This window comes from Protopterus annectens, chromosome 14.part0 (genome assembly GCF_019279795.1).
Source record: "Protopterus annectens isolate FY-2018-M chromosome 14.part0, PAN1.0, whole genome shotgun sequence".
Lineage (NCBI taxonomy): Eukaryota > Metazoa > Chordata > Ceratodontiformes > Protopteridae > Protopterus > Protopterus annectens.
In genome coordinates, this window is record NC_056748.1 from 81,011,481 (window position 1) to 81,023,551 (window position 12,071).

The window sequence follows — 12,071 nt, forward strand, 5'->3', positions numbered from 1 at the left end:
CAGTCTCAAATAAGTCAACCAGGTTCAACAGGCAAGATCTGCTTTGAAGAATCCAAACTGGGTGGGGTCAAGTGCTTGGTGATTGCCTATGTCCTTGTTTATGAGAACCATAATAATACGCTCCATAGCTTTACAGATCAGACTTGTCAAGCTAATGGGGCGATAGTTTCCAGGGTCAGCAGTGGCACCACCTTTGTGCAAGGGGATGACAATGGCAGTTCACTGTGCTGGAATGAAACCTGTGCTTAGGCTGTGGTTGAATAGGCTCAATGGCAAAGCTAGTTCTTATAGGTTCATAGGTTGGTACTAGGCTATCAGCCCTTGGGCCTATACAGGCCTATTCATAACAATTCCCTGGCTATTTCTTCCCACACTATTTACTTCCCTGAACCCCTGTCTAGCAGGGTCCTGCTGGAGATGGTTCAGAATACAGACTGGCATACTATCAGGTCCCATAGAAGCTGTGTTCTTTGCCTTGGATAGGGCCTTTATCACTTGATCTACAGAGATGTGAGGTGAGGAACAAGTACTGGGATGTTGAATGGGCCTTTGGGGGAATAGGGAGATGAAGTTTGCGCTGAATCTATCTGCTAACAGGTCGGCTAAGTTAACAGGATCAATGTAAGTGGTACCAGTAAGTATTAATTCAGAACAAACCTGGGCTTTGCCATGGAGGGTCCTGACGTAACTGAAGAAGGCTTTGCAGTTTTCCTTTGTTTTGCAGGCTAGTTTCAATTCATAATTGGCTTTGGAGGTTTTCAGTAGTAATCTGATTTGCTTGTTGAGGCTGAGGAGGGAGTTTTTCAAATTTGGAATTTGTTCCTTTTTACCCTTGGACAACAGTTTCTTCTTTTGTTGTAAAGCCTATTGATAGAGGATGTCCACCAGACAGGTTTATGTTTCCTTAAGGAGCAGGTTTTAGTTCTGTTGGATGTGGCTGAGCCCATGCAGTTGTATGGGTGCTTTTGTACTGCATTGGCGTACTATTCAGTATAGTTGTCTGCATCCTCTGAGGTGGGTGGTGATGTGAAGCTACTGATACTCCCTCTTAGGACTTTGTAGTCAGCTTTTGAGAAGTTTTTTAACCTGATTACAACTGGGGGGGTTGGGTGAGATGTAAACTTTAAATGAGACAGACCGATGATCTGATTTCACCATGGAAGAACATACTACAGGAGTGGTGCAGCAGTCACCCATGTTGGTGAGAACCAAGTCCAGAATGTTATATCCTCTTGTGTGGGATGAGACGAGCTGGTCTAGTGCATTAGAACTGATGAAGTCAAGGAATCGTTGGGTGAGTGTGTTAGTGCCAGAATAGTTCACCCAGTCTATGGTGGGGTAGTTGAAGTCACTAAGTATCAGGGTGTTAGGGGGTACCTTGATGAAGTCAAGTAAATCCAGGTAGGCGGAGTGGATATCCTGAGTCCTGAAGTAAGGTCTATAGCTGGCTATTACTTGGATGAGGGTTTTGCCAACTGTCAGTTGCACCTGGAGTAATTCCAGTGCATCATGCTGGCAAACCAGTCTGGAGGTGTGCCTGTCCTTAATGATGATAGAGATTCCACCACCCTTAGTCTTCCCGACTTCATTTTGGGGTCAGAATGTGTGGAATGAGGTATAACCTGGTAAGGCAGGGGTGCCCTCCACAGCCCTGAACCAAGTTTCTGTGACCACACAGACATTGGCATCATCCAGTGTGAGGAGAGCCTCCACTGAGTGCATTTTCAGGTTAAGGCTCCTAGTGTTAACCAGCATGACCTTCAGTTTTCTTTCTGACAGATCTTTTATGTTGGAAGATGCACCTTTTTAATAAACCCTTTTAAGCATGCAGATAGCCTGGAGTTGTGGCTTGTATAATGTATGCTGTAATACTGGGGTAGGGTCAGCTGTGTCACTCCATATTCCAGAACACTGAGTAGTATTTTTTTCTCTGTGTGATTTTTTTTTTCCCACTATGCTTGCTGACCGTCATCCCTCCCCCATCAACCAGACAAGTTAATTTTCCCATGCCTGATGTCCCCCACTGTGAGTGAGAGATACCCTATAAAGATTATTGCAGAAGTGGCCTCAGCCATGTTTTTTCCCTTGCCATTATCCTGGTATTAACTACATATTTATTTATATTTAAACCCTGCCCAGGTTCAGAGGAATGGATGACCCACATTACTATGGGGATAATAATGTTCTCCCTGACGTACATGCATGCTTTTACACACCTGTGGTGAGAGTTCCTGCCAAAATGGCTTGGAGGCTGAATGCCCTCTCCCAGGATTCCCTCTTGCAACACTACCCATCCTATAAAGGGTTGTGACATTTATCAGCCTCTGCCCACCCCTCCTACCTAGGGTGGTTATATGCATTTTCTCCTGTCAGCTCTTTCAAGCACCTGGGCTGTTAATCTGTCTCAGGTCACATGGGCTGTAAGCAAGGCTTTATCCTTACATACCACTGGAACCAACACTGGGAGGTATTTCTGAACTGGTATGTAGCTTTCACCTGTTTTATTACTGTCCCAGTGCTCTATCCCTAGCAGTCATTATCTGCTGCAGTGCATGGGGCAAGATTGTCGAAAGCATGAGAAATTCTATCAGAACCAATTCTTACTGATTTCACTATGGTTCCAGAGCCTTGTGTATCAGATGTAGAAAAGAATTAAAACATCACTTTAAAGAAGAGATCTGCTGCGTCTCAAATATCCCTTGTTATATAAACTGCAAAATAATATGTAAATTAGAATCACACATGGCATTTGAAAAGAAAAACACAAACAATGGCTTTTTATACAAGTTAAGTGGATGAGCTCATTTTAATTAATTATAAACCAGAGCAATTTTAACTTTTCTTTCAGGATTTGGATGCCATTGTACATACTAAGAAATGTTTTGCACTCAATAGATTTGATAAGTCTATCAGTTCTTTAAGAACACATTTATAAACTGATAAATCATTTTTTTTATGATTGATTATGTCATGGTTATAGATAAAATATTTCTGATTCAATACATGGCTGCAGAATAATATGTAAAGAAAATGGTACCATTTTATACAGTTGTGTATTTTCATAAGATATAAATGGTGCCATGTTTCAAGCTCATGTCATTCTTAAAGCCAAAGGCATGTCACAGCAGTATGGCACAGCAAAAACTCAGCTGAGCTCAGTAAACATAGTGCCACAGCAGTATCTGAATGACTCTAAAGACTTATTAATGTTAGAAGTTTCTGTCATTACTTGTCACATTGTGCCATGAAGTGATATAACAACATCCTTGACTGCCTGTATGCTGCTTTGTGCCCTTGCCTTGACATGCCTTGATGACTCAGAACTTGGGACTTGACACTGTTATGCAGAGTTCATCTGCAGATCCAAGCCTTGTATTTCTTGTTGTATTAATGTTCTCCTTTCTTCATCACAGGCACATAGTTGTCTGTGGGCATATCACCTTGGAAAGTGTGTCCAACTTCCTCAAGGACTTCCTCCATAAAGACAGGGACGATGTGAATGTTGAGATTGTCTTTCTACATAAGTAAGTAATTTCACTGATAAGAACGGTAACAAATGAGAGCAATATTTTTTCACTTAGTTGTATCACTTGTTCAGCATTTGTTCAACATATTATTTAATCGATGGCAGAAAGGATAAAAAGACATGTCATTAGGAAAAAGGTGCATTAGATTTCTGCAAGTCTAAATAAACATCTAGGTATGAACAAAACCTTACTGAAAATAACTGTTTTAAGTTAGTGTACAAAATAAGTTTTTGGTTTATTCTCTAGCAGTTCTCTTTCAAGTATGAAATGTGTGAAAAAGTGTACAAATATGACTCAAGTATAGTTTATGATTCACATATTTTAATAATGAAGTAAATAAGTGTATGTTAAGCCATGTATAATAACTGTTTAATGCTTTTTTATAAGTACCCAAGTTGTGTGATATCACAGAAATCAAAACGTTTCAAGGGCATGGAATGAAAATTTTCATCTGAAACACCGGTACCTATATTTAATTAATGTACCTGCTGTCAAAAAAATCAGACAGGAGAGAATGAGCAGCTGGTTGCTGGTCCACCTTTTTTATTAGAGGCCCATTCAGTCTACCATGCAGGTCTGCCATAATACTAGTGTTTCTGGTACTGTAGACCACGCAAGTAACAGAGGTATGTGAGGGAGGTACAGTCATAGGAAAAAAACTCCTCATGGCATATATATGTCAAATGCAGAGTGGTGTGTCTGGAGGGGTTGTGATGAGAACTGCAAAAAAATCTCAGGACCCATGATCCACTTATCAACCCCTAACCGGGAACAGAGAGGTACCATGGGCAACAGGTGGTTCCCGTGAATCTGAGATAATGGAAAGGAAGGCAAAATAAAATTAGGAAAAAGTGACAGAGGCTTAATTGTTTTGTGATATTATAAATGGAAGATGTCTAAAGTGACATATTTTTGTTGTTAGAATTAAACTAGCCACTTGCAATTGTTAAAGATAAGGGAGAGCCCTAGGCAGTCAGAACACTTCTCTTCATGTTAGTATGATTTTTATCGCTGTAGCTTATTTGCAGTTGTTGTGTGTTTTTATTTTATACAAGACTGTGCATTACTACCAATGTGTTACTGCTGCTGAAACCAGCCTTATAGCTCCTTACTGTCACCTTTTGTTTCCATACGTTTAACTGCATGATTCATATTTTTCATCCATTTAGATTTCACAAAGGTATGTTGTAACCTTAGGTGTGTTTTTTTGAGTCACTGCTAACACATGCAGCGTAAGAAGGTATATCATTCTCTTTAAGAATTTCACACTAACTTGTGGATATGCCCATGCACCTCACCTGCATGATGTACAGTAACAAATACTTTACATTCTTACCAAACTAACCTCTAATCATACTATATATCTATACCTTTCAACACCTGCTCTCTCCTTAGTCTTAGGCTGGACTTGTATCTCTTTATTTTTATTTCCTAGCATAGTATACTGTACTTCTAATACATTTGTATATGCTAATTGTCATTTTTTTATTTATTTTTATTTTTACATCACTGCTGTTTCCTCATGCTTTATTGTGTCCTATATATTCCACTATCAAAATGTATGTAGGGGCAGTGGTTAACGTTGTCGCCTCACAGCAAGAGGCTCTCTTGTTCAATTCTTGGGTGGGGTGCCTTCTGTGGGGAGTTTGCATGTTCTCCCTGAATTTGTGTGGGTTTTCTCTGATTATTCCGGTTTTCTCCCACAATCCAAAGACATGCATCTGGAGCGTTTCTCCCTGGGCCTCTGCTGAAAATAGGCTATGTCCTAGTCGGACTTTCTCAGTCAACAAATGTTACATAAATAAGATAAATAATAAATGTATATATACTTTTTTAATTACATTTGTATTAGTGTTTTATTTGATGTTATTTAACTCTTTGGAGCTCTTCTACCATTATTGAGTATTTATTACCCAATCAGGCTTTCTAAGTAAACAAATATCAGTAAATAAAATAAGTAAATAAATAATAATTCTAAGAGCCTGCAATTTTTTATTCATGCATCTTATATGTCATTATACATTTCCTACATAGGAGTTTATGTTCAGCAATTATTTATACAATAAACATCTGTTTGCATTTAATGCTTTATTGCTTTGAAAATTAATTTTAACATGATTAGGTGTTCTACAGCCTGTATGCAGATGATTTAAAATGGGTAAACTGATTGCATGTATTATAAGACAGGCCAAAAGAACTTGACTAACTTGACCATTTGGGCACAGGAGAATAATATGCTGATAAATACATCAAAAACTAAGCATATGAGGTTTGGGAGACATAGATTAAAAGATAAATAATACAGTACACAGTAATTGAAACTGTATTCATTTAAGGACCTGGGCATGTGTGTAGATGCAGCTTTGAGCTTTTCTGAACATGTCAATTTGTTAATGATAGTTACAGAACTATAGGTTGTATAAAAATATTTATAAAGTCTAGGAAATCAGAAATTAAGAAATCATTGTTTGTTAGTTACATTAGACCCAAACTTGAGTATGGAATAATATTATGGAGACCTTATATGAAAGCAAGCATGAATAAATTGGAAAGAGTACAGTGGAAATATATATACCAAGGGCATCCATAGATGTGAAACCTAAGTTAATTTGAAACTAACATATCTGAACTTGTTACAGTGTCTCACGCTGACATTTAAGAGATTACTTTGTTTAGGTATATGAAGAATCTTCTTCTTCTTCTTTCGGCTTTTCCCAGTTAGGGGTCGCCACAGCGGATCACCTGTCTGCTCATGATTGGCAGTGGAGTTTTACGGTGTTGAGTTGCCAGCCCGGCACCCAGCCTTCCACAGAAGGCACATGCACTCACACCTAGGGCCAATTTGGAGTGTCCAATCCACCTACAGCATGTCTTTGGGATGTGGGAGAAAAACGGAGCACCCGGAGGCAACCCACGCGACCACAGGGAGGACTTGTAGACTCCGCCCAGAAGGCACCCCAGCCAAGGATCGAACCAGGGAACCTCTTATGCAGAATATAGAGACAAAAACCTCTGGGAGTTCTTGGGGTTATCAAAAAGTAGTAGATAATCATCAGACAAAGATTCTACATGAATGGGAAGTGTACTAATTGGTTCACTAAGATATTACCTGGTGCATGAAATAGACTACTAATTAAAGCAAGTATTAGTTTAGATTTTAAGAACAACTTGGTTATTTATTATGGGAATAACTGATTTGGTACATAGACCGGCTAGAAGAGTATTATTGCCCATACCTGAAATATTTGTATGTATGTATGAATATAAAAATACAGGCTTTTCTTGAGTACATGAGGGATGTATATCCCATTCAGGAGACATGCCACATTACAATCCCTCTATTTCCCTGTATTATTTCTTCTTAGTGACAAACTTTTTTTTTTCATTTTTTGAATTCTTATCTCTTGTTGTGATGCCTTGTAACCATATTAATACTTCAGACATTTCAGTCTCCAGATCCTTTGTAACTTATTACTCCACCTTTCATTAACCATCATAATCTGCTTTTTAAACCTTTATACTTATATACTTGCTCATCTACTGTAACATGGGATGTAGTTAATCTTTTATGTATCATGATGCACAGATGCTGCATGCGCTATGTCAATTTGTTGTATAACATTATTGCCTATGGCTTACCTTCTAGTTTTGTTTTAAGGAAGCACTAGATTGACAGTGCTTCTTTCCAAAGATTTATAAGTACTAACTAATGATCCGTGAGGCTATTTTGAAGCCCAGACATGCATTCCCAAGACGTTTGTAGCCCTTGTATTCTAACAAGTACAAATAACCTACGGATTTTAAGTATGAGTAACCCATAGACAGGCAGACATTTACATGTTACCCCATCCATAAGGAACAAAGGTGCTAAACCAGAGGTGAATTTTTGGTTTCTCATCCATTCCTACACATTAATCTTAAATAGAGTGAGAGACGTACTTTGCTTTATGTAAAGTGGAAGACAATTCCAGATAACTGGTATTCTGTGTGATACTCATCTATCCTACCAACATGTTCTATTTATGTTGCAGAAGAGATTAAAAGATCTATTGAGCAGGTGTTTGTGCCACAACTGAACTTGCAGATACGTAGTAGATCTGAAAGGATGGTGTCATTTGAGAGTCTGTAAGTGAGGCAGAGGTCGCACCTCAGTAGCCTGTAGGATACTGTTAAGAATGCCTGGGTTTTGATATGGTCAGTGTAGCTTTTAAGAATTAGGTCCTTGATTTTCTTGGTGAGAAAGCATTGTGGTCATTCAAGTTGTGTCATGTGTTTGGACAAATACATACCAATGGGGGCATTGTATTCAATGATCTGCCTAATAAGTGCTGAATACAGTGAAATGATCACATCCCTTGACCTGGACTCCATGCCCTTAGTAATAAGCTGCACAATGAAGAAGTCCTTCTTCCAATAGTGGATACATGGTCAGGTGTCAAACTACTGGATCAGTTTTCAACAGTGTGTCATCAATGTGATAGTTACAGTGGATGTCATATTTGCTGAAGGATACTATTATACATTTCCTAATATTTAATTTTAGGCGATGGTTTTGACGCCAGATATTTGCTTGGAAAAGGCCCTGTTGGAGGATTTTTGGTGTCTTTTCAAGAGTTTATGACAGCATCACGTTCTCAGTCATCTGCAGACTTGGTTAGCTATAAACCCTTATCATTAGCTTTGTCGTCTGAGAACAAAATACCCAAGAGTAATTGTCCTATAACAGAACCCTAGGGAACACTGTTATTGACAGTTCTTTTGCAGGAGACAGAGCTGCCCTTTCTAATTTATTGGGTCCTGTTAGTGAGCTAGTTTGCTTTCCATTGGAATACATAGAGATTTAAATTGAGCTGAGTGAATTTGTGAAGTATAACTGAGTGTAAGAAGGTGCTGAATGCCTTTGTGAAGTCTATATATGTGGGATTGTGGGATGTATTCCAATTTTCCTTTATCCATTGCATCAGGAACCTTCTCAATGAAGCTGACCTGCTTAAGTAAGCAGGATCTACCCCTCTAAACAATAAACTGTCTAGATTCTAGAGTCTGTAGGTTGTCTATGTTCTTATTTATTAATTCTACAATGATCCTGTCCATAGTTTTACAGATGAGGTTAGTCAGATTTATGGGTCTGTAATTACCTGGGTTTGTTGATGTCTCACCTTTATGCAGAGGGCTGACTGTTGCTGTCCTCCATTTTTCCAGTGCAAAGCCTGTTTGTACACTGATATTGAATGGCCTCTGTGGGGGGGGGGGGGGGTGACAGGTCTTGTTTCAGGCTGGTCAGTAGGTACTATTGTATGTTATCTGGCCCAAAGAAGCAGTGTTTTGGGGACTTGTCCTTTGGTGATTTGAGGGGGTGGTGTTGAGGTTGGTGTGTGATCTGGTATAGTGAGGGGGCGGTGAAGTTGGAGATAAATGTATCAGGTAGTAGATTGGCTATGTCCTCTGGGTCTGAGTATATGATATGATTATCTGTTAGCTCTGTGCAGTGTAGAGCATTGTTTCTGAAGTTTCTAGCATGGTTAAAGATGGCTTTGTGGTTGTCTGTAGCCTGGGTGGCTATTTTTACCTAGTATCTAGCTTTGGTTGATTTGATCAGGGACCAGAGTTCCTTGCTAAGTTTAGCTAGAGTGCTTTTGGTAGCTAGAGAGTTACATTTATTTTCATGTGCAATTATTTTTTAATTTAGCATTCTATTTACTCCATACAGGGACAGATATATCTGTGCAATTATTAATATATGTATACAATTTAGTGGTGAAGGATTCTTCATAAGCAGAGGGATGATCAGGTTTGTAGGGGATGTTAAATTTCGCCATTTCATCACTCAGTTTTAGTAGGTTAACTTTAGAATAATCTCTGAATACCAAGTTATCGGAAGATGCTTCCAGCTTTAGTCTTATGATAAATGTGATTGATTTGTGGACTGATTTTTCTAAAGAGGAAGTTACAGCTAGTAGGAAACAGAGTTGTCCCATGTTGTTGATAACCAAGTTCAGAATTTTATCACCCGTAGTTAAGGTGCAGACACAGTGATTTTGTATTTATAAAGACCAGAAATTTCTGGGCAATCATGTTACCAGGATGTATAAGTCACCTATTTGCTGAAGAGGTAGTTGAAGTCCCCTGGAATAATGGTGCTAGGCTGAATGTATAGAGACTCCATACTAGTCAGGTTTGAAGTATGGGCCAAGGGGGATATAGAGAGGGTCTTATATTTAGTTATGATGTGGTAAGGGGTTTGTTAATCATAAGTTGGTCATGGAGGAGTTTTAGATTGTTATCCTGTCAAACACGTCAAGAGGTGAAATTTTGTTTTACAAACATAGAAAGACCACCACCTTTAGTGTCGTTATCCAGTGCAGCTGGCCAGATTGCATGGTAGACAATGAAAGTATGTAGTGATGGAGTGCTATTGATGGTCTTGAGCAAGGTCTCTGTGATGATGCATTTATTGATGTAGTCCAAGGCAAGGTATGGCTGTATTGAGTGGAGCTTTTTGTTAAAGCTCCTAGCAATGAGCAGCAATACCTTTATGTTATCCAAATTCTGTTTTGTTATGTGGAAGCTTTTGAAGACTGCTTTTGCCTAAAAAAGACACTATGGAAGGGGACAAGTATTTTGCCAATATACAGAAGCCTTTGGGGGGATAGGTGTATCCCATCCTGGGCAAAGCAGTTTGGACTGTCTACCATCTCTTCCTAGGCCATGTATTCATATATAGATATATATATATATATATATATATATATATATATATATATATATATATATATATTTATATTTAAACCTCTTTAAATGATACAAGAAGTTAATAATCATTTGTTTGTATTGTGGCATCATTCTTGGTGCAGGTAAAACACTGTTAAAGGCTATGTTCATACATGCCTTGGACACATATTTTGAGAGCTCTGTCACGCTTCTCTTCATATAGTCCAGGGAGGTACATCTCAAGTAATTTACTACCACATGAGCTATGACTATGCCATAAGCTTACATGTGATATAAGGACATGAGTTCATGTGTGATGTGGTGAATCCTGGCCCCTGATAGGCAACTGACTATGGCTCTCAGCCTACTGAGAGGTACATCAATGTGTTTCACTATGGAATTATATATGAATAAGATGTATTGTGATGAGGTTTGCCTTATAGGCTCTTGAAATTAGACACTGTGAGTTATCAATGCACGTTTTGTTGAGGGTGCTGCCTGAATAGAGTGCTTATAGGTTCATAGGTTCATACTAGGCTATCTGCCCTGGGGCAATTATAAGCCTAGCTCGATTCTGTATGGCTTACGCCACCCATTGATTTGAGTATACTGTGCCCTTTTTAAGGTTTAGTTTACTGTGCCTCTGTCTAATAGTGACACGGGAGTAATCCCTGAGACAAACCTATGATCCCCCATCCACTTATCAAGATTCTTCTTGAAGAGATTCAGTGAGGTGCTCTGCCTCACATGAACTGGAATTCTATTCCAGAGCGAAGGGAGCCTCTGGGTTATGAACCTGTCCCTCCAGCAAGTTCTATTTATTTCTGTGCTGAGGTTCAAGTTCCTCGAGCGTGTGGCTCTAAGGGATTTAGATTTACTGAGGTGGAGCATGTCCATTAATTCTGGATTTGACATAGCTTTGTATGTCAGGCATAGATCGCCTCGAAGTAGGCAGTATGCAACTGAGTAGAGCTGGAGTTTTTTTAACCGAGCAGCATATGGCATCTGTTTGAGACCCTTGATCCTCTTGGTGAGATACTTTTCGGGTCTTTCTAATTGCTGCAGGTGTCGGGTAAGGTACATCCCAAAAGGGGCATTGTATTCTATGATGGGCCTGATGAGGGATGAATAAAGGGGCACGATTACCTCTCTTGATCTAGATGTGAAACCCTTCGTGATGAGGTGGGCTATGTAGAAGGTCTTTCTAACCACTTTGTCAATGTGGTTTTCAAAGGAGAGATTGCTATCAACTTGGGTCCCCAGGTCCCTAATAACTTTCTCTGTACTTAATGGGTTTCCGCCTATGTGGTAATTTGTGGGCACATTGTTTTGCCAAAGGGTATGACTATACATTTTTTGGCATTTAGCTTTAAACCATGGCGCTGGCACCAGTTATCTGTCTCTGTGAGACCTTTTTGAAGGATGTTTGTGTCAGCTGGAGAGTTGATTATGGCGCCCAGTTTGCAGTCGTCTGCGAACTTGGTGAGCTATAGTCCTCCCACGTTTGCCTGTACCTCGGAAAAGTATATACCGAACAAGAGTGGTCCCAGGACAGAACCCCGTGGGACGTCACTTGTGACCGGTTTCGAGTCTGACATGGCTCCAGCAACTCTCACTCTGTGGGTTCTGTCTTTGAGCCAGTTTGCGACCCATCTTGTGACATAGGGGGTTATATTTAAGCTGGATAGCTTATCTATGATGCCCGAGTGGGGTATTGTGTCAAATGCCTTTGCAAGGTCCAGATAGGCTGCGTGGACTACCTTCCCTTCATCTATGGCTTTGGTGACTGTTTCAAAGAGGTCAACCAGGTTCAAAAGGCAGGATCTGCCCTTA

The 12,071-nt window shown here is 39.6% G+C and overlaps 1 protein-coding gene across 32 annotated transcripts in view; it reads left to right on the forward strand.

The window, feature by feature from the left end:
* Positions 1 to 12,071, forward strand: part of KCNMA1 (potassium calcium-activated channel subfamily M alpha 1) — a 4,085,072-nt gene that overhangs the window by 1,952,646 nt on the left and 2,120,355 nt on the right. For all 32 annotated transcript variants that reach the window (XM_044055788.1, XM_044055796.1, XM_044055806.1 and 29 more), the window contains one exon: positions 3,414 to 3,524. In XM_044055788.1, the coding sequence (XP_043911723.1) occupies positions 3,414 to 3,524 (111 nt within the window). The remainder of the gene's footprint in view (positions 1 to 3,413; positions 3,525 to 12,071) is intronic.